General features: G+C 31.6%; 1 protein-coding gene across 1 annotated transcript in view; it reads left to right on the top strand.

The window, feature by feature from the left end:
* Window positions 1-23,506, top strand: part of LOC129231488 (echinoderm microtubule-associated protein-like CG42247) — a gene marked incomplete in the record, with an annotated part of 287,722 nt that overhangs the window by 63,717 nt on the left and 200,499 nt on the right. Inside the window, 1 exon segment of the mRNA XM_054865816.1 lies at window positions 11,255-11,450. Within this exon segment, the coding sequence (XP_054721791.1) occupies window positions 11,378-11,450 (73 nt within the window).

Here is a 23,506-nt window from a genome sequence, read left to right as displayed (position 1 = left end):
GCGGCATTGAGCCTTCACAGGTGGTGTATTGGGGTTAGCAAGCGAAGCGAGCAAAGGGCTGAGCCTTTTCGTAATATTTTAACAATCATGTATTAGACATTCATTTGATAAACCTGGCATTTCTTTTAAGTTTTCATTACAATGTAATAAGGTTACAATATTATAGACATTTTGAGGAATATAAACTAAAGTTTTCACATACAGACCTTACTACTATTTTCTTATAGTTTTTGTATGGTATTTTTTCACTTTTTACTATGCGTAACAAATGTAAGAACATAGAAATAGAGAGAAGGCTAAGTTAAAAATGAAGAAAACAATCATATCTATTATAATGCGTTTTCCAAATGACACGAAATTTTTGATGCAATTTCACATATTTTAAGTATTTCAAGAATTTTATAACCAGTCAAACATATACTATAGCATTCAATTTTCTAAGTAATTAAGATTTATAAGTTATATATCAAGAGTGCTTTAATTATCAAATGTGGTAACTTGTGTAGGTAACAATTGTATGTGACATAATAGTTTGTGCTTTACAAAATTCGTGTTTTGTGTAAAAAATTGACAAAAATTACATTCAAACCACAGAGCAAATATTTTGATTTATAAACAGAAACAAACTGTACACTCATTAACAAAAACCATCAATTATACCAGTATCTGGTCTAGCCCAATTACTAAATCCGGGAAGTAAACTTTCACTTGTCTATTAGCAAAGAGTGGTAGCAAAAGCCTGAAAGGATTTTTCTCTCTACTACCGGGTTTGTTCCTGAGTTAGTCAGCTCAGAGACGATCCATCATCTTGATGACACACTGCACCACTCATCAAACTTCGCATCAATTCACTTGGATAAGGAAAAAAATGAAAAACTGTAAAAGGGCAAAATAAGTGTAGTGATTGCAGTATCATTAGGTCGCAATCACCAATCTCGGTCAGTATCTGACACTTCCGGGTTTGGAATATGTCGTTGAGCTTTATCCCAAATGGTTTTAAGCGCTTTTTATACTGATTTGATTTCCGGGTATTTTCTTTATTTAGTCAATTCAGGGTATTTGTAAAATTCGAAATATATGTGCTGTTTGTTTAGTTTAGCATTTTTCCCCGCCCAAAACGATTTTTTTCCACTGATGTATAGTTTGTATTTATGAAGTGTTTACTTGTCGAATATATTTCTCCTACATTGTTCTTTTTCTTTCGTACTAACATCATTTCTTTGCTGCAAAGTTTTAGAGTTCATGTATTAAATGAAAACGTATCAGAAGTAGTTAAAAATAACTTTTAGCACAGTTTGCAAAAAAAAAAAAAAAGTGTAAATACACAATACATTCCGATAATCTAATGGATATGTACTTGAAATGTAATTTTGGACACGATTTAATCCCATGTCTTTAATTTTGGACATGATTGTATTTGCGTTTAGTTTTATTGAGAAAAAGTGTATTATTTAAATTTGTTTCTAAAAAGTTGTCATGAAGTTTCTATTTTATCAACAGCTGATCAAATTATTTTACTTTTTGTAACTTTATAAAATTTGATTTTGTGTGACTCGTATTTACCATAAACGCACAGTAAATTGAAAAATCAGTAATTGAGTAAAAGAATTTTGAAAGAGTTGAAATGTATGTTGAAAGCCACAGTTGCTATCTTTTACTGATTCCTAAAATTATTTTGAGTTACAAACATTATTACGCATTAATGAAATGAATTAAGCATTTTATCTATGCTCAAATTTGTATAAAACTTGGAGATAATTACCTCAAGTGGTGCATTTAACCTGGATGAAATTTAACCTGAGAAAATGGATATTTCATTGATATAGCTGAATTTAGTTATTGCTTTTGAAAGTGGTCTTCTGAGAATAGATTTAAATCTTGAATTTCAAGAAATAGTAACTCTCCCCGGAAATAAATTGTTGGGGGGGGGGGAGGGGGGGATAACTTTGTAGATTTTATCAATCATGAAGCTTTTAGGTATTTTACTTTATTTTTAAGATGGAGCTTTTAATGCAATTTTAATATGCAGAAATTAAAGTGCAAACGATTAACATCATAATAAATTAAATGCAAGAAACTGTTTATCACTTCAAGAAAATATTTTAGCGGTAAAAATTTATCAAGCTCCTTCACGTGATGTTACCCCCCTTTTAAAGAAATATTCACTTTAGAACCTTTTTGATGTGTTCGGCGACTCAAATTTCATTGCGTCCAATGCGCCATCTGATAACAAATCTTTTTAATGTCAACATAATAAACCTAACAATCAAGAGAGCAGTTGACTAAGTAACAGTGGAAAATGTACTGAAATAATTAATTAAGGCTTTGAAATTAAGTAATCAAAGTCAATGCTCAATAAAGTACTGAATGCATTAAATAAATTACCAAAACTAAATCTGCTCCCGAACAATTTTAAACTTAGTATTATAAAGTTTGTAAAATAAATGCTTGATGGTTTAATTCATAGATTTAATAACATTGAGGATTGCCATTTTATGGAAATAATGTAATTAAAGTAAATACGCTTCCTCAATAAAGATTGAAATTTAATCTTAAAATCAGAAAGGGAAATACAAGAAGTAATGTCTTACTCTGTCTTGAGGGTTTAATATCTTTTGGTTTTTGAAATAAATGGTGGTATTTAAATATTTCTATTGAACAACTCTTGGTTACTTTAAGAAATTTGTTTTCGTATTGGGGATAATTTGCATGTTTATGATCATTCGATATCATTATTGCTTGTAGTTAACATTATGTGAATATTGTACGAGATTATGACTTTCTGTACAAGATTAAGTCTTTCTTCCTAATTTATTTCTTAAAAATAACTTAACCATTCTAATGACAATGTGTCTTTATTAAATGTATTCTTTTGCTGTACACTGAATTTCGTTAAAAATGTGTTTTTTTTTTTTTGCAATCAAACTTAGTAAGCAATTTTTAAATTTAAAGTTTTGGTGTTTTAAATTGGAATGAAAAAAATATTTCAAAAATTTAGAGACGGGTAATGTCATTTTTTTTTAAATGATCCGTTCATCAGAAGATCGTTCATATTTTTGACCTGGACACTGAACTCGTTCATTTGAACAAATTTGTTCATTATAAAATGCTGTAGGTTAAATCTCTAAATCTCTACGAGACGTACTCACATACATTTAAAATGTTTCATTGGTTTCGTTACATTGTTTTAAGGAAAAGCAACTAAAACTATCTAACACTCAGAAAATATACCAATAAAAATGTAATCAAGAAATATATTTTGTTTAGGTCTAGATGTATAAAGCTATTATAGTTCATTTTATAACCTATTTCTTGGTCATAGAGTGGTAAGACAAGTCATTTCAAAAATCACAGATTCGAATCCTTCATGGTAAAAAACTAATTAATTACATTTTATTTGATAAAGAAAATAAATAAAATTAAAGTCAAACAATTTGCGAAATTGATCTTTAAAATCGCCGAATACCATCCTATAAAACATTTTTAAGGGTAAAATAAAGCAAAAATTCATTTTAAATGTGTAAAGTGAAAGAAATATCAAAAGACATTTAAATGCGTTAAAGTAAGAAATTAAATGAGATCGAGAGAACTAGATGAAATAAATATCGTCATTCAAAAGAACGATCGTTCATTGTTATTACATTGTTTAGGTCGTTCATTGGGTTAGTTATTGTCACCGTTCATTTTAAGGAGTCAGTCTTTTAGACCTGTTCGTTCATAAATGACACATCCCTACAAAAATAGCTCAGAGATAAACTTGACTTGGTTATAAGAATAAACATATGTTATGCTTTAGAGTCATACTCCATTTATGAACGATTTTCTTAGCCAGAAACTCTGTCAGCAGTCTCTTCATTTACGGGTTTAGGAGGGGGCAACTTCTTTGAGAAATTACTGTATTTATTTATAAGTGCGTGTTGTTTTTCGTAATTTTTGATCTAGGTTTGCCTTACCCTTCCTTCTTTCCTAGAAAAGTTTAAAATGGCAGGGCTACCATTCAAAAATTAATGCATAAAGTTGTCAAACATGTTGAAAAGGCTTTGAAAACTGCCCATGTAAAACTTTAAGACCCCTTCTACGCCCAACCACTTTTTTAAGTAATTTGTTTATTCACTTTATGAATATCTTTGAAATTGAATGTATGTATCAAAGGGTAAAGTGAAGCAAAAGTTCACGTATTGTGATATCATACTTTAGGGCGTTGCCTGTAAGACATAACATTATGCATTTTTTTAGTACTACTTTATAATAAATTATACAGCTGGAGATACACAACGCAGACTCGAAGAATACAAGCTGAAATACCTATCTTCAGCCATTGGACATTGGTACTGATAAGTAAAATGAATAATATTTGGTTTATGGGGGTCCGGGAAACGAAAATTGTAAATTTTGCAATTTTTTTTCATCATTTAATAAACTTTTGCGTTTTTTTCTGCTTAAAAGAACGTTTGAATATTGTTTCGAGCTTAATTAGAACGAAAGATATAATTATTTTTGTTGTATGCATTTACCTAATATTACATCTAACTCCAAAACTTAAAACGCGTATTTCTCCATGATGCAATTTTTACCGATTTTTTGCATTCTAAATCTTATAAGTCAAGAACTGATAAACATAAAGTAATGAAATTTGGAGCATATATTTTTCAAATAGTTTACTTTAATTTTTATTCGGCAATTTTGAAAAAAAAATGTTTACTGCCAAAAATATGATTAAAAAAGGTATTTTTGAAAATTTCGAAATTTTTCTACAAATATTTTTGATTTTGTATTGAATTAATATTTTTTAAATCGCCGAATAAAAATAAAAGCTTAGATATTGGCGCATAGTAATTAAAAAAAAGTTGAAAATTGACCGGGAATATTTTGAGTTTTAGCGATTTAAAAGCAAACCCATTTTTTCAAACAAAATAAATATGAATAAACATTTTTAAAAAATGCCATAATTTTGCTTATTAAATTGATCGTGAATCGGTGCAAAAAATTTCAAAACTTTAAACTGTTTAATATATATTTTTTAAATGTGTACCGGACCCCTTAAAAATCCATTCGAATACCGATGAAACAGAAATTGGTTAGTTTAATTTGCCACAACATTGTATGGAAAATGAACCATATACTCGTACTTATTTTTAATACGTGCTGATGTTTGGCACGACACTTAAAGCGTCCAGAATAGAGTAAGAGTATTGACTTTATTGCATTGAATGAATCGTTAATTTTGCCAAACCCAGCTTAGACAGTTCAGTAAAATTTCTGAGGATAAAGCTAGTCAATTTTTGGCTAGCAAATTTTTTTTAATGGTATTTAGAGTTTCTCCAATATTGCGAACTTAATGACAAGCTGCCTTTTTTTACTTTAGGTTATTACTACTTTAATTACCAAGACATGAAGTTTTTAACAATCATGCAGGGCAGGTTTTAGGGCCAAAAGTACCTATAATCGGCAAATCAAGTAGAGAATTATTATACCTCAACTGTATGAAGTTTTCTACATAGGGGCAGGGCTACAGCATGCTTATTTTAATATACAACTATGTGATTTTTGATTTTAATTCTTTATTAGACTATACCTTAGCAGTTAAAATAGTAACTTACTGTACAATAATATACATTTTTTTTTGGTAAAATGTTAAACACCTTTCCAAATTTATAAGCGATCAACGCTTTTCTTTTGTTTTAAACAATAGGAAAATATCTTTTGTAATTACAAGGAAAAAATAAAAGAATGCAAATTTGCTTAAAACATTTATCAGGAACAAAGAAATTGGCAAAATGTAGATCAAACGGTTGTTCTCGCATTTAAACAAAATTTTCTCTTTGTATTAGCAGTTCAACCTTCAATAGATTACTTCGTAGTATTATTTCAAAAACCTTTCATATGCTGAAATTAATTAGGGAAAAACATTTATTAAGTAGGACTTGAAACTGATAAGTGTAATTATTATATGGGCAATTCCACGGGTAACTGACTGACATTCACAGAGCAAAACGATAAGCATTTTGAAACATAAACCACAAAATATTAACTTTTAAAAAAGATGTTTTCTCCTCGCTTATTGTACTTTTTAAGCTGAATTTTATGTTATAATTGAATTTCTAAAATACATATTGGGTGATTTTAGAAAAAATGTTGAAAGCTTGGTAACTGACTGACATGAATGCAACCTATGTGAAAAGTAATACTGATTCAATTAGAGATTTTTTGAAAGTAAAAGGAATTTTTATTAAATTCAAATCACAGGATCAAAGAACAATTAATAAACTTTTGGCCTATGGCATTTGAGTTGGAAAATAATGCTACAATAAAGAATTACAGTAATTAGAACTGCTTTGTAACTGACTGAATACCGTAACTGACTCACATTCCTGAAATTTTCTAAATATACCAATGCAAATGTTTAAAATTAAGCCTCAAAACAAATAAATAAGTTTACACAAAAGGCAAGCAATGAAAATACATTTGTTAGATTGGATGCAGTAGACTCTGGTTAATTGAATCAGTGAAAAATTGAATCAACCGCTTTAATGAATCAAATTTTCAAAAACAGAACAAAATCCAGCTTAGCCGCTTTATGGAATCAAAACTGTTTAGAACAAATGGGATTCATACACTCGGCGACCAGTGTATTGCTAAAATAAAGAATTGCAGCATTTACGACAAGTTGGTAATTCACTGACAGATTGGCAACCAACTGATATTACAAACATGCAACACAAAATATCTATTTGAAAAAAAAAGAAAAAACATTTTCTCCTAGTTTATTGATTTCTTCAAACTGAATTTAATGGTACAATTGAATTTTTATTAAATGCATTTTAGATGATTAAAAAAATGTTAAAAGCATGATAACTGACTGACATGACTGCAACCTGCGGGAAAAGTAATACAGATTCACTAAAATATTCTCCTCTGAAAGCAAAAAGAATTATTCATAAATTTCAATTGGGATCAAAAGAAAAATAAATAACCTCCCGGCATACGGCATTTGATTTCAAAAATGTTACCACAATATCAAATTTAGAGTAATTAGAATAGCTCCGTGAGCTAACTGACTAACATTTGTAAATTTCCTATACATCCTAATATAAAAAATTCAGAGTTAAGCAGTAAAACATACAAATAAGTGTACACAAAAGCAGAGCTTAATTTGCCTTTAGGGCTAGACCAGGGAACCCTCAGTCTATGAGGACCCCCAAAATAATAAACCATATAGAAAATTACTACAAAGTATAGTTTTAATATGCTAATTATGACGTTTAAAAGCAATGGCGATGCAAAACTTATATAAAGATTGATTTTTAACATAAAAATAACAATTTTTATGTTAAAATTATCTAGTATTTTGTTACAGTAGTTTACACCCTCAGTGTACCCTAGCTGAAGTATATGAAACGATAAAAACTGTAGGCGGTTGCAACTCTGCGGCACTTCCTTCGATAGTATTTTTTGTAGCATCGATAAATGTGTTTGACCGAATGTCTAACAGCCTTAAAATTTGTAAATAAAAGTCTACGCAAAAGAAAAGCAATTAAAACAAAATTTTATTTTTTTCTATCTGTAACCTCTATCTTTTCCCCTCATATTTTTTTCAATTGCTCTAGAGGATTTGAAAATCTTTTCCTTTTCTTCAATATTTAAAAATACATCACATTCTTGTAAAATTATTGAGCTATAAGAAGTAAACTATTTCTTTTTCCTCTACATCATCTTAGCCACTCATACGATTGAACAAGTTCTTTTATCAAGAATTTCACCTTAGCCTTTCCTCTATTACCATCTATCACTCTTGCTACAAAAATATTGTAAATCACAAGAAACAACACTCCTTTGAAATGTTCTTTACTAGTAGTCACTTCCCATATTTCTGAATTTTATTCTTCCTTGTGAACGTTGTGATATTGTAAATTTTTCATTTGGCTGTACTGACTGCAAAATACTTTCCTCTTTTGTTTTGAATTGATGTATTTTTAGAATATTGGGCAATTATTTTTTAAGTTTAGGCTCAAGCATTACTAAATTATGTAAGAATGAATAATGAATAAAATCAATACAATATGTTATCATTCTTAAAAAATAAAAGAGTTGGGTTATTTGACATCACTAAAGGGGCTAAAAATAAAATAATTCTGTTTTCAGGAGTATTAAATTAAATACATTGCAGCCATTTTAAAGTTAAACAGAATGTCAGTCAGTTACCGTATCAAGTGTGTCAGTCAGTTACCAAGGAATTTTTGGTGTTCCGGATGTAAACTTCCAATTCTACTTATTCAGCATTGAAATACTTCTGATGTAGGCAGAGAATATGAATTTTGGAAAACTTCCAATGATTTTCATGCTGAGGAGAAAAAAATGATTTTTTTATGGTAAATGACTGACATTTATAAACTGATTTTAAGATTGTTTCTGAACGAAACTCTATAAAGATATTTATTAATATAAGCTTCTAGTATAAAACTGTATTATGAGTACAACAAAATACACTAACCTTTTTTCCTTTTAGTTAGAATTTGTTTTAGAAAAAAAATTGATTACTACATGCCAAATTTTCCCCAAAAAATCCAGAAAAGATATAGGCATTTGTTACGGCCTATTTTCAATATAAAAAATTATAAATTTAAATTTAGTTTGGTACACTTTAAAAATATATATTTCAAGCTTTTAAATGATATACAATGTTATAGTTTTGATAATAATGAAATTTCGATGTTCAGGTTGACATTTTCGTGGAATTGCCCATATATATATATTGCTCGTAAGTTTTACAAATAACGTTCCTATCAAAACTTGAGTTCAATTAGTATTCATTCATATAACACATAATTAGCATAATCGTATTGTTTTATTCTGCAACTGAAAGTAAACGTTAATGTTGATCCGAAATTATTTCTTGTTCACGACTGCTTAGATGTACTGAAATGAGTATTATTGGATATATTCCCACAGTATGTGAATGTGAAATACTGACATATATACTGCCGTGGATAGGTATACAGCAGTAGTATCTGCAGAAATAAGCTTTCGTTACATATGAAGAAATACGTTTTTCTTCCATTACTACTAGCAACAGGGAAATGTTGGAATTAGACGTTTTTTTCGCGATTTTGCTCCCGCGGAAACAAAATAAACTACCTTGTACAATAGAGGTAAAGTACAATATATGACAAAAAATAAATAAATAAATAAATAAACAAAAATTAATATGATAAATGAAAAATCTGTGGTTACTAACTTTTACTTGCACACGGCAGTATATAAAACCTAACTTTAGTAATAATAGCTTGAAAAAATTATCCAAGTAAAACAATACTAGAACAGATTGGAATATTATCACAATCAAGCTAAGCATGGTCGTGCAAAGAGAATTAGAACCTTTACAAACGTTTAATTGAAATTGTACAAGACTTGCAGATGAATAGTGCAAACGAATTGTCCAGAAAAGCTTTCCGCAGCTGCCAGCCAGGACCGTCATCTCTTGCACCAAGCACCTCCGATTGGTCGACGCTCACTCCCCTCCCCCTCGTTCTCTCCCTCTCGGGGTCCGGGGTTATTCTTCAATTTAAAAATCATTCTCTTCAAAACCTTTCGGCTATGTGTTTGTAACACAAGAACAGGTTTATTAAATATAAAAGCGTTATAAGTATGTGAAATATAACAATTTTTTTGAAATTGACTGAAACTGTTCTCGCGTATAGTTTTGCAAGAGTTTGAATTTTTTGTAAAAGAAATTATTTACATCACCCGGAATAGCATTTTCTGTTTATATTTATTTAAAAGGGGCTTTTAAAACTTGTTTTAAATCCAATTATTACTTTAATTTTGCTAACGGTTATTGAGATACGTATGCGTAGTTAAGTACACAACCGCTCAAGATTGTGTTTTAAATTCGATTCATATTGTCGATAATATGGTGCATTTTGCGTCTTATTTATTTTTAGTGCCTTATTTATTTTTTAAAAAAGAAAACTTCCGTAATTTCTTCCTTTACCTTTTCCAAATGTTTATTCACAATTTTAAGTACTAAAATTTCATATAATAACGCAAATAATGCAAAGTTTTCCCATTAGAATATTTCAAGACGAAAATTCTCAAGATAATTCATAACAATATAAATCATAAAACAGATTAAAAGAGCAGCAGAAAAAGCTTAGCAATCGGAAAAAGAATCTAAAGTTGCACTTCGTATGCATAGTTTAGAATAAATTTATCTAAAATATGTTTTCGCATTTAGCAAGATGTTATTGTTCTTTTATGCATGAGCCAACTTTTCTAGACCGTGAGTAGGATGTATATTGCCTCTAATACATAGGTTTTGCATACGTTTTTTCGATTTCACTGCGGAATTTATATTCTCATTTATTTGATTCAAAATACTTTTCTTGCGTTGTCTACTATAAGTTAAAAATATTATTGTTTGTATCGCTTTTTTAAAATGACTTTAGAAAGAGTGCGTTGTAAACTTTGGTATTTTGTGCAATATTTTTGTTTTTGCATATGCTTAGTAAACTGATACTTTATTTTCGCAAGTGTGTAAGTAGTTGGATCTGATTGTAGAAGAAATATGTTTTTCAAAGTCTTTTATTTTAGAAGTAATGGCGCTGAATAAAACGCATTCAATCGAGATATTTTTTAACTCTTAGTGACTAGTTCAAGAATATAGGTTTACAATGTAACAAATCGAGATTTCGTTACTGTAAGCTTCTATCATTCGTAATTAGTATGCATTAATCCACATTAGAGTAGATATATCACCAGATAGCGGCAAAAACTAAATTCTTAGGAGCCAAGAAAATATTTTCAGGCACCGGACACATTTTTACTTAATTTTTCAAAAAAGGAAGTATTGTATTGGCAAAAACATTTTCACTCAAAAATCGGCCTAAATCTCCAATTTTCTCACCCCCGAATGGATGTTGAGTTTTTTTTCGACCCGATCTCACGTGGATATATGCCTAGAAACGTACAGACACCCGAAATATCCATTTTGACGACCCCCGAGTTAATTACATCGAATTTTCTCGTGACGTCCGTATGTGCGTATGTGTGTATGTGTGTATGTATCTCGCATAACTCAAAAACGGTATATCCTAGAAAGTTGAAGTTTGGTACGTAAACTCCTAGTGGGATCTAGTTGCGCACCTTTCCTTTTGGTTGCATTCAGATGTTCCTAAGGGGGTCTTTTGCTCCTTTTTGGGTTGAAATGCGTCTGCACTAAACATTAAATTGTTAAAAAGAGATATTTTTCTTGCAGGTTCGAAGCTTTTCCCAATTGAAACACGAGCTTAAGAAATGTGAAACATTTTATATTGACGGGGATGAACCCAATAATAATAGTATAACAACTCTTGATAAGAGTGAAAATGGATATTTTTCTATGGATCTCAACGAAAATGGCCATTCCAGAGAAGCAGCTCTTGTTCACGCTGGAAGCCTTCCAAACCTTTCAGGTAAGCTTTATCGAATCCTTTAGAGTAGTAATTTAGCTTTAATATATACTCAGGAACATTGAAAATAGCACCCCAAGAAAGAAGAAAGGTACAATCGCAAAACTTTGCATATAAGAAGAGTGACATCTGATCTTCAAACTATCCAAGTTTGGTGTCAATGCACATGACTGTTTACCTCACAGTATTGGGAAAAAGGTGCTATATAAACCAGTGCATACTTTAAGAGCTATAAATTTTACGATTACATCCCGATTGTTGGAGAACATTAATGAGTGAAGGATGCCAGGTAGGCGAGTTAGAAAACATTTCTCACAGCTAAGCGAGTTTGATCAACGGCATGAAAACTGCGGGCTGGTCGACGAGCCGTGTTGCTGTCCAGGTGGATAGTTCGGAGTGTTCCGTTAGAAATTGTTGGAGGCAGTGGACACGAAATGGTACTTAGGTGCGAAAAACCGGGTCTGAAGCGATCAGAAAGACGACGAGGAGAGATGATCGAAGGATCGTCCGGCAAGCGCTCGTGGATCCCATGGTGAGTCGTTTCACCATACAAGCAGACGTAGAGGAAGCAGCTGTTCCCAAAACCATTTCTAGACGTCTAGTGGAAGTGAATCTGCAGTGCAAGCGTCATTTTTGTGTACTCTCTTTAACACCAAAACATGGGCAACTCAGTCTACAATGGTGCGGAGCCGGTAAGATGTGGGATGTCATTGACTGGCAAAAGGTGGTGTTCAGTGATGAATTAAGGTTCGATTTGGAGTCGGATGATAACCGCGCAAGTATGTGGAGGCGCCCTGGAGAAAGGTTCCATTCCACCTATTCTATCGCACGAAACACTGCCCGCACCGCGGGTATATTGGTCTGGGGGGGGGGCATAGCCTATGATGGCCGATCCACTCCAGTTGTGGTACGTTGAACCTAAACGGGTCAGCGTTATGTTAAAAAAATTCAACAACCACATGTAGGATCGTTCCTAAATGTTCTTCCAGGGGCAATTTTCCAGCAAGATAATGCTCGACCGCATGCAGCTAGAATTGCTCAAGACTTTTTAGGTCCATTTGAGACTCTTCCACGGCCAGCCCGCTCCTCCGACTTGTCCCCTGTAGAGCATGTATGGAATCAGCTGAAACGCCAGTGACACCGTGCTACTCTGTGCAAGATTTAGAAGTGGCTGTTTAAAATTTGTGGGTCCATCTGCCTCAGGACAACATCAGACCTTTAATTAGCTCAATGCCGGACCGTGTTGTGGTTTGTATTGCAGGGGGGGGGGTCCAACGCGCTATTAAAGTAGCACTGTATTTTTCTCATTTCTTAGCCTGTATTTGTTTAATTGTCTAGATTTTGGGATCAAGTTTATCTCTCACCTATATTATTCTGTATATTAAACTTCACTTCCATCCAATGTTTTCTTGTTGGGGTGTTATTTTCAATGTTCCTGAGTGTATAACAACGACAGTGTTTAAACTTATTTCATTAAATAATGCGGAATGTTCACACTATGGATTCCCAATTGATTACACGTACATGTCTAATCATTCTCAAAAGTAACATAGCGTTGTGAACATTTTGTTTTAATGATAATAGAAATAAATCTTGGTCTAACTTAACTTATGTGATCTTGTGGGTTTTCAGAACTAGTATAAATGCATACAAGTTAGTGGAAAGTGAGAAATAAGCATATTCAAGCCTGATTCAAAAGCTGTGAAATAAAATAAACGTAAGAGTTAAAGAATTTTTCTTGGAGCTTCGTAGAAATTTCAACTTGTGGTGAGAACTTGTGTTTGTTATTGTCAAATAACAAAAATGACATAATAATCTAGTCACCAGTAGGTGGTGAATGACGCAAGCTCAAATAACGAATCACGAAACGTACGATATTCCCCCACATGTGGATGGTATTGAAAACTCGTCTGAAGGAAAATTAAAGCAAAACCTACATTGAATTTCTTCAGAAATGATCCGATCCGTACTTGATGGCCAATTCAAGTTAAAACCAGGTGCAGCTAACGTTATAAACAAGCAAAAGGGATTCTATTGTTAGGAACAATTTAAAGAATGTGACTGCGGGTGGTTACCATACCTGTACCATTGACAGTGTATAGGAGAAAGAGGGAAGAAATTAGTACTATGATACCGTAAATAAACGTTCTCCGAGTTGCAATAATCTCTTTTCCCGATGATTGACATTTTTTGCTAAATTATCAGAACTGACATAGGAGTGAAACTTCGAAAAATACAAGCATTCCGTGGCAATTGCCGATAGTTGACATACTGAAGGAGGCAGAGTTTAGGTACTCGGAACATTTCCGTAACATTTTCTGGATGCATTCAACAATGTAGAGGACGATATTGATCAAAACTGGCATAAATATAACCTAGTCAAGCTGAAATACATATGTTTTTTCCTCAACAGGATTTATATTTTATTCCTTAATAATGTATTACATATAAGTTAAAACATTGTTCTGTAAGCAACCGTAAACATATTTTCTATTAAAGCATTGTCCGCTTTGTCTCATTGTACATACATAAATATAATTAGATTTATAACAATTACTTTTGATATGATAAACATTTTGTTTAATTTTCCCCGTTTTGACTTTTATTTGACTGCTTTTTATTTTTCCATGTCTTCGGGGCTCATTACAACCCTGGTGAAAAAAATGTATGCATAAGAAGCAAAAAAAAAAAAAAAAAAAAAACTTTGCATATTTTCGATTTTTGCGTATGTTTCACTAGTGTTCCGAAGCTTCAATAGTTTTGTTTTTCAAAACAGCATGTTTTTGAAGATATGCATACTTTGGCATTATAAGAAATGTGGTAAAATTCATAACGCAAAGAATGTGATAAAATTCAAGCGTCGTTGACATTAACATAATAATTGTTTACGGGTTTTCACTTGATCACAATAATTTGCCACATAAACTTAAACCTCACTTTTCCGTTTTTAATATGCATGGTAATTAGCTTAACTATCACACAGCTGATGAATTTTGATTCTAACATCGTTTTATATTCATATATTAGGAGTAAGTTCGGTTAACAGAGCAATTTATCGACTGGCCTTTTTTTTTTAAAGTTCGTTTTTTTACTGTGTACTTACAGATGCGTTTGCTTGATTCAAAATTCAATCAGTAGAGCATTTCGTACACAGAATAAAGTAAGTATATACCTGTTTACAAATTTCCGATCTGGAACTAGTTCTTTTTTGCTTGAAGAGAAACATATGATAAAATTCCAAACTATTTAAATGAGCGAAGGTCAAAAACTCTCTCAGCACATTATTGGCAGATCAAACTAATATTCTTCATCCCTATTTCAACAAAAGGATCCTTAAATCCTTCGTCCAATTAAACTAAAGTTCCTAGAATCAAACTATATGTGGGAGAGTATACAGTAAATTAATTTTTTGCTTCCCCAAAGAAAGTCATCTGTTTAGTTTAATGTTCATTATTTCACTAGTTGCCGTTATGTTTTGAGTATGTAAAGATGGAGGCTAGAAGATTTTTGATTTTTTTTTCTTTTTTTTGAGTTATGTAGGCACCAGCGGAAAATGTTGTCAGAGGATTGATGCTATTGGCAGAGTCATCTATGCCAGTGCTACTCAACCGGTGTGCCGCGACAAGGTCCGTGCGGTGTGCCACTATATTTTCGGAGTTGTATTAAATAGAAGAACATAGATGCATTTGACATGCAATGTATCGACCGCCAGGTTATCCAGAGACAGCAGTTTCGTCTTTGTTAAGGACTCATTAGTCTTGAATAGGGAATAAACAAGCTAGTGGCAGATGTCATCTCATCATATAGGTCTGCCTTTGCCCTGGCTTCGGATGGTAACTTACTGCTTATAGAGATGTATTTTTCCTGTGCAAGAGTTTAGATAGAATGTTACTAGTTTGATTAATTGATAAATTTGCTTTGAGAACGAAACATTTATTTTATCGGTGTGCAAAGAAATCATACGGGGAACGAAAGGTTGCGATGAAATGAATGAGGTGGTCAGAGTGTCGACGATGGTAATAGTCAAGGAATTAATATGACGGGTGACATTAAAAAAACTTTGATTGATGACTTCAAATAGCTGGAAAAAAATATTTTAAGTTTATGAATCAACTCACATAAAAAGTGAACATCCCTTGCTAATGAAGACGACATTCAAGATAATTATATTTTCCGAAAGGAATGTTCTCAACTGGTGCAACTGGTGGTGAAATATAAAGCTAATTATAGTAACCGTAGCGTTACACTTAAATAAATAAAAATCAATAGGATCCAGTAGAACTGAAGAAGCTCTTGCAGTGAGGGAACAGTTGCAATGACGGTAAGTGTTGAAGGGTTCATGTTGAATGCAAAAAAAAAAAAAAAAAAAAAAAAACTCCCAAACATGCAAAAAACCAACTTCATATCAGTTTGTGGTGGCAGAATATTTGGTCATAATTCAAGTTTAAGAACTACTTCAAGTTGACGGGCATAGAACAATACGACGGGTTCGTGATAAACTGACACATCAGTGAGGAACTTTCTTCGAATGCACGAGAAAAAGTTATAGACATCAGGAGCGACCGCTGCTTAAAACTTGGAACCAGCGAAGTACATTGGGCGTATATTGACTGTTAGTAAAAAAAGTAAAAAATTTCTGATCACGCATGAGCTGTTACTGTTAACATTTTTAAGAACATATATTTGGGATGTGGGGTTCTTAGCATTAACACTTTTCATGAAAAAACAAAATATTAATATATAGACGCGTTATATTGTAGTATTGAGCTTAATAAAAAGCGCCGCTGTCCCTCAAGACAGACACAAGTGTCTCAGTCGTGTTTAGTGCAACTGTAGGACTCGCTGACTGCAATAAGCAGTAAAACGCATGATGAACTTTTATTCAATTTCTTAAGAAACTGAAAAATTTAAAAGTTCAAATATTTAAAAAATAAATCGTTATATCTATACGGAATCGCATATTTTTGCAATTTTTTGTTTTGACTAGTGAATGATGAGCACATTGTCCGTATTGTTACATGAAATTTGGTTCAGTGTGCCACAGGAATCAAAGAAAGTAACAAGTGTGCCATAAAGGCAAAAAGGTTGAAAAGCACTGGAATGTGTGGTATTTTCTTAATTTTTGTTCATTTTTCTTTGTTAACAAATAGTTTTGCTTTTCTTTCCGTTGTAGTTCAGAATTTCTATCCGGATCATGTTTATTTCTTTGGTAACGTAATGTTTCAGCTTGACGCTTTTACCACTAGTCTATCTTTTCCTGTTTGCTTCTTTTCATTGTTTGCCATTATATATGAGTTCGATTGAGCAATTAAAAAAAATGAGGCGTTACAATCACAGGATTAATATATGTTTCTAGTGGCACAAAAAGGTCAGAGGAGTGACGCCAGAGAAGTGATAAAGTCACAAAGAATCTACAAAAACAATCTCACGCGTTCTTTTTACTAACACTTGATCGTAATCCGTGATGACTACACTCAATACACATTGCATTGATCAATCGTACATTTAGGTAACGATAAAATAGAAAAACATATACTTACCAAGGGAAATATATTACAATCACTGGCACGTGCACGCTTTGTGACAGTGCAACGAGAATTGATGCAACAGTATTTGAATTTTGATCAACACTGTTAGCTTCTTTTTAACTTTAGCCTGTATTTTGCGGATTATTAGCTGTCAAGGAGCTCTCTTAGCAGATTAATTGTTGAATATCAGCCTTTGAATTTAACCAAGTGAGAGTAATATTATTATTCCGTGACGCAAAAGAATCAGTATTTTTTTTGTGTATTTATCAATGTCTTTACAACGAGTTTGATAAAACATGTGTTCATGTTTATTTAGGTGTATGATTATGGTAAAAAACATTCTGCCAGGTTCTTTATAAAAGAACTTTGAATGTGTTTACATAAAAAAAGAATTAAAAAAAAAGAAAAATCAGGAAAGTATACATTTATAACTATTTTCAGCAAAAATGCTAAAATAAAACAGTTATCGAGAATTGGCTGTGTGGGCCAAATAAAAGACAATATTCTTTATTGATGAGGCATACGATAACAGTAATGTAATTTGTTTTACCTAAAAAATTTCTATGCACCGTTGAAATTCAAATAGCGTATATTCACCCACATGCGATTGTTTGAAGTACTTTTGTGGAAAAATAATGTTAAAACAGCAGATCATATTACTAATTCAACCTTTTGTGCATATATTTCACATATTGGTATGCTTTGTCAATTCAGGCAGTGAGAAGCAAAGAGATGTAAGTGGCAAAATTAAAAATTTGGAGATACAAAATACAAATGGAAGGTAAACCTCTCCTGCGTCTTGGGGTAAGAGATAGTAGCCCTGGTAGGTTCTGCTCTACAGCATAATTTAGAAAAACTTTTCAATAAAGGCCTACCTAGGACCGGAGCTTTAAACACGTTTTACTCAAAACTTGAAAATGTCCACTTACATCACTTTGCTTCTCACTGCTTCAATCAATCTGTTCGTGATACATGCATTCTAGAAACTAATTTTGCGACGATTTACCTTCAACTAAAATATTTCTTGTGAAAGCTTACTTCTTGCGATTATGAATAGCTCAATTTCGAAGCAAAATAAAATTTAACATTTCTATTTAAATTGGCATTCTGTGAAATTGCAAAATATTTCAGTATTTTGGATTTTAATGCAATATTAGCCTTATATATATATATATCATGGCATATTTTTGTGTCATTTGAATATTAAAACGACATAAATGTTTTACGTCTCTTATTTTAAAATTATTAACTAATCAATATGTTATCAATTCTGATAACGCATTGAGCTTTGTGCATACTTCTAAGCACGAAAATAATTCTTATGCTTCAAATAACTTTTAGTATTTCGACAAATAACGCAATGAGTGATCTCTAATAAATTCCATAACTTAAGAGCGAAGAAATTACTTTCAGTTGGTGATTGCACGGAATTTATAATTTAATGTATACACTGAAATGCAGATAAGTGTATCATGAACGCATAATAATCCGTGAAAGCATTTAAATTCGGACCCAATAAATCTTACAGTATACATTTCATATGAAATTAATGATATTATATATTTTTGCAAATCATTGTCCGATTCAAGAAATATTTGAATAATGAACGCAAAGTATTATGAATTCCTAAGCTATGAGCGTAAAAGTTAGAGCAAATCAAATAAATGAATAAATGATGATTGACTTATTTTCAAAGTTCGGTATGTGGTATTTACTTTCTGAAACTTTCATCAGTTATTATAAATTAAATATACATATATTTTATTGAAAAAATCCTTTTGCTTTAGTACTTAGAAGAATGTGCTTACGTTCGTATTCATCGCATTTAATTAAAACTTTCTTTGTCTGAGTTGAAAATTTACATTTGAATAAAAATATACATGTCAAGGTCTTCGTTTTGATTTGCTCAACTTCAAAATATTTACACCGTATACACTTTAATGGCACATTTAATTTTTGCGGGTTCTTTTTTAGACACATTACTGTCTACGTGAATTTTATATTCTGAAGGTGGGCTATAAACGCGATGAAATCACTTGCTAAGTCCCTCAAAACATGCGTAAAGGCTATCTTTTGACTTTGACGTAGCTTTCAGCTTATTCATGTTTCACTCTGGATGAGTACTGAAAAACCTTTCGAGTTTTTCGCCTTTTAAATGGTGTACTCTAATGTATGAGGATTGAGTAAAACGTTTTAATTTTGAAAGAGCATTTAAGAAGTGTAGCTATACGGAAGCTACTTTTTTTAAAAAAAGAAAAAAAAACAGGGTTAACTAAAACATACATTAGTAGTTCAGTTTACATTGTGTGGGGATGCCATAAATATTGTCTGAAATTAGGGTTTTTATACTACGTTTTTTTTCTTGCAGTTTTTGGTATTGTGCATGCATATGTAAATAGTAAATAATAATGAAGTGAGAGTTCACTTTTTAATTTTCTCTCAGTTTTTATAACGAAACACAAGTTCAATGAAGACACATATTCATTTCCATGCTTTGCGTTGCTTTTTACTCATTTGCTAATCGTTAGCAGCACACATGCACCAATAGAATGTGGTTGACTGGCAGAATTGAATAAATTGAAAATTACATCGAGTTTAAGGAAGGGTATTAAACAATCCACCTCTTTCACAATCTAGCTAATACAGTCGTGCCCGTTTATAGCAAAGCCGTACATAGTAAATTTATGGCTATAACGTAGCAGCTTCAATCCCAATTCAAGTTTTACGATTCAAGTAATTCCAATTCAATTGTGTTATTCACCATTTAATGACGAAATTACGGAGCACAAGAAAAATTTTATTTGGTCCCTTTGACTTCGCTGTAAACGGTAACAACTCTATGTATGCATTATAAAAGATTTTCACACTATTGCCAACAGTTGTCCAAGTTTTTATTAGGAACGGTTCTTTTAAGCACATTGCTGGATTCCAAATTAATAATTAGAAGCTCCACAATTGCTTCTTCATTCCAATAAACATTCTCTTGATGCTTCACATTTAGCCGAGAAATGTTAACAGAAGTGCTTTAAATTCTCTAACTTTTGCTAGAATATACAGCTAGAATTGTCAATTAGGACTTTTTAAAATTATCACGATCTACTACTTTATGTGAAAATAGTTTCTTACTTAGAACAGGAATCAATGAATTGAGGGACCAAGTCCAATCATTTGCTTAGTTAAAACTGATGCAAAGAATCCAAGTCATGTGAGTCAACAGCGACGAATAGCTGACACGTTTTATGTAAAACTAGCGAAGGAAAGTGGATTTCTTCCAATGCTTTGCTTTAAAATCTATAACATGACATGGGATATTTGTTTCACAAATGAAAGTCTTCACTCTCGATTTTATATCTTATCAATGGTTTTTTATGATTACGATGATGGCGCTTATATATATATGAAAGAGGTAACTATAAGCTCATTAGCATCTAATTTTAGGAATAAACAATTTAAAAACATATTTACAGTTTAAATGAAGAGAAAAATACGTCTTCGAAGAGATGTAGTGCACATTAAGAGTCGTAAGAAATAAAGACTTAAGAGTAAAGCATTTTATGGTGAATTCCAGCGGTAATGTAAGGGCAGTTTTATAAAATATATTTCGATGCATTTCTGTCTGTGAGCATATCAAAACACATATTTTTTCAAAAACTGATGCATAGACTTTTATACACATCGTAGTAAGTTGCTGAAAAAGCAAAAGCAAAGAATTTTTTGTTTGTAACTTTTTTTAAGAATCAAATTTAAAAAACGGTATCGGAAGGACATTTTTGCGACATAATTTTAACGTTATCATGTTTTCCCCAAAATTTCAACTAAACTATAAAAGGGAAAATTCGATAAAAATTAGAGCACATACAGGCGTGTTCAGTTTTTACGTTTCCAACTCTATCTTCAAAAAATAATTATTTTAAGCATATAAATTATATTCAGTAAGGTACCGCCTTATAGCCAGGGCTAAGGCAGAAGTACATGAAATACACCGCCAGCTCAGTCAATTCCAGCCGAGGACTCGGCTGGAATTGACTAAGATGGCGGTGTATTTCATATAAATTATGTATTTGATAAGGGTAACGGAAGGATAAGAAGTCCAAAACAATTAAACTTGGTAAATTTTAACTTATAAACATTTTTTCAGCTAATACAGCAGTCTGAAACAATGATATCTAATGCCTGAGCTATCTTTAACAATTCTGAATTCTTTAAATACTCGATAATTTAATCATAATTCATAGAACATTTATCTTTTTCTCAGCAAACATAAAGATCATTCCCACATTATTATGCATTCTCAAACAAGTTATTTCTATTCCTTCATCTTCTATATGAGGTACCTGTCCAAAATTGCTCTTTGTTAATTTCTTTCCCTTCCATCTAACTAACAAAACTTGTCCAAACGGTTTGATTCAGCAGTACCTTATTTTTTAACATTATTATTAACTGAGAGTTTTGACTTTGAAATAAAATCTCGCTCGATTTGTTGACGTACTTACTATATTCAGTATCATAACTTGTTACAGGATTCAAATAGTGCGTATTTTGTATGTCAGGATGTGAACGGATCTCTTCAACAGTCATTTCCTGTGACATGTGGCAACAAATTGGAAAGCAGTTTCAATATTGTATTGTTCCAATATAAATTTCAAGTTTTTAAGCATATGTTTCTGCTGCAATTGGCTTGCCATATCACAAACATGTCATACCAAAATGATTTTCACATTTTTAGGAAATTTAAGTGCAGTTTTCATGATTTTCATCACATACAATAGAAGAAATAGAATCACAAAACATTAAAAAAAAAAGTAAAATTTATTTTTTGAGTAGAATCACGCATAATTTTTTTAAACATTACTTATATATGTTTTAAATGTGACTATTAACTTTAAACAATAGTTTGTTTTATACTAGCGTTCTAAAATGTTATCCTATATCAGCTTATGGTTAAATGTCCTTCCGTTATCGTATTTTATTATCCTTCCATTAGCATTAATAATCATATAAAATAAATATGTATTAAAATTATAACTATGCCTCATTGACAAGGGCCATAATTTTGCTTTGCATAAAAAAAAAAAAAAACATTGGTTTCTATACCTAATAGGTTCTTGGTGAACTAACTGACAGTTAGTATTTTGGTAACGAAAGGACATCACATTGTCGCCTTAGTAATGGACATATTTCATGTTTGAAAAAAAAAAAAATTTTGAATTACTTACCAAAAAGTTTCACTAGACATTCAAAAGATAAAAGTTAACCTAAATACTATATGCTGATAACAAGTTTATTGAAATTACAGTATCTAACAAAAAAGAGATTTTTTGCTCTGTAAAAATACAAAGAGAAAACTTGATTTTGCCCTTGATTTTCTGGGAGTCATCAAACTATTTGGGAAAAACAGGGTAAGATTCAAGAAGTTCATTAATTTCCGAAGAGTATGGTATATGGCAAGTGACAGATTACTAAGTTTTGAAATTCAAGTGTCATGTCGCCTTTTTCCTGGAATTCACCTTATTTGGACTAAGTCAGATTGGTTTTAGAAATGAAGGTACAATTCTTTTAGCTTTGCAATAAATGTTCAGAGGCTTTGGAAGTTTCTTTGTAATCCACGTGAAGCATTTTATTAATTTCTTCTTAAGTTCATGTTCAGAAATGTTTGACTACAGTATGATTCATAATAACGGATTATAGTACTACCATCGAATGTTAAGTAATTTTTAACTCGATCTTAAGTCAATTTTGAGAATATGATGTTGCATAAAGTTGTTTTTATTCTTCTAATAAAGAAATATAAATAAATAAAAACGAGCATATAAAATCTTCCTATAATCCTTCGTCATTATTTTAAGCTGAAAGTATATTAAATTTATTATAGTTTGCAGAAATGCTATTTTTAAGTAGTTTATAACCGTATGTTTTTGCATCATTGCTACTAGCATTTATTTCACGTGAAGAATGAAAAAAAAAGGAAAAAAAAAAACCAGTTAGGCCTCTTTCCGATAATTGGCATCTATGCGACTATAATTGATTTCTTCCTCAGAGAAGAGCACGTGCTATACTGCTTTATTTTTTGCACAACAGTTTAGGTTTTCATCCGACATGATGAAATTTTGTTGACAGATCTATGATATAAGAGGTTGTTAAAAGAAGAGCGACAAAGTTGATATGATATGCGACGCTGTTCAGTGTCTTCTAAGCATGTTTCGGAAAAAATGTGTTCTCAAAAATTAAGAATCTATCTTATTGGTAGGTATTTGTAAAAACAGTTTGTGACTTTGTGTAAAAATCTAAGTAGTAATGCGCAAAACAACGTAAGGTCAGCTGTGATAAAAATAAACAGTTTCAATGTTTCAAATTTCTTTTGGATTAATTCAGACATAAACCTTTTGTGCAATGTGTCCAAGACTACACTATCTGAGAGAAATTGTGCGTGAAAAATTTGACTTTATGACATTTTGTTAAAGAATGAACACACGTTTTCTTCAATCCCATGTTTCCTTTCAAAATTCTCGTTCGTGAATTCTTAGAGAACTC

The sequence above is a fragment of the Uloborus diversus genome, chromosome 10 (genome assembly GCF_026930045.1).
Source record: "Uloborus diversus isolate 005 chromosome 10, Udiv.v.3.1, whole genome shotgun sequence".
Lineage (NCBI taxonomy): Eukaryota > Metazoa > Arthropoda > Arachnida > Araneae > Uloboridae > Uloborus > Uloborus diversus.
The sequence above is the reverse complement of the archived record's forward strand: the minus strand, read 5'-3'. Positions and strand labels throughout refer to the sequence as shown.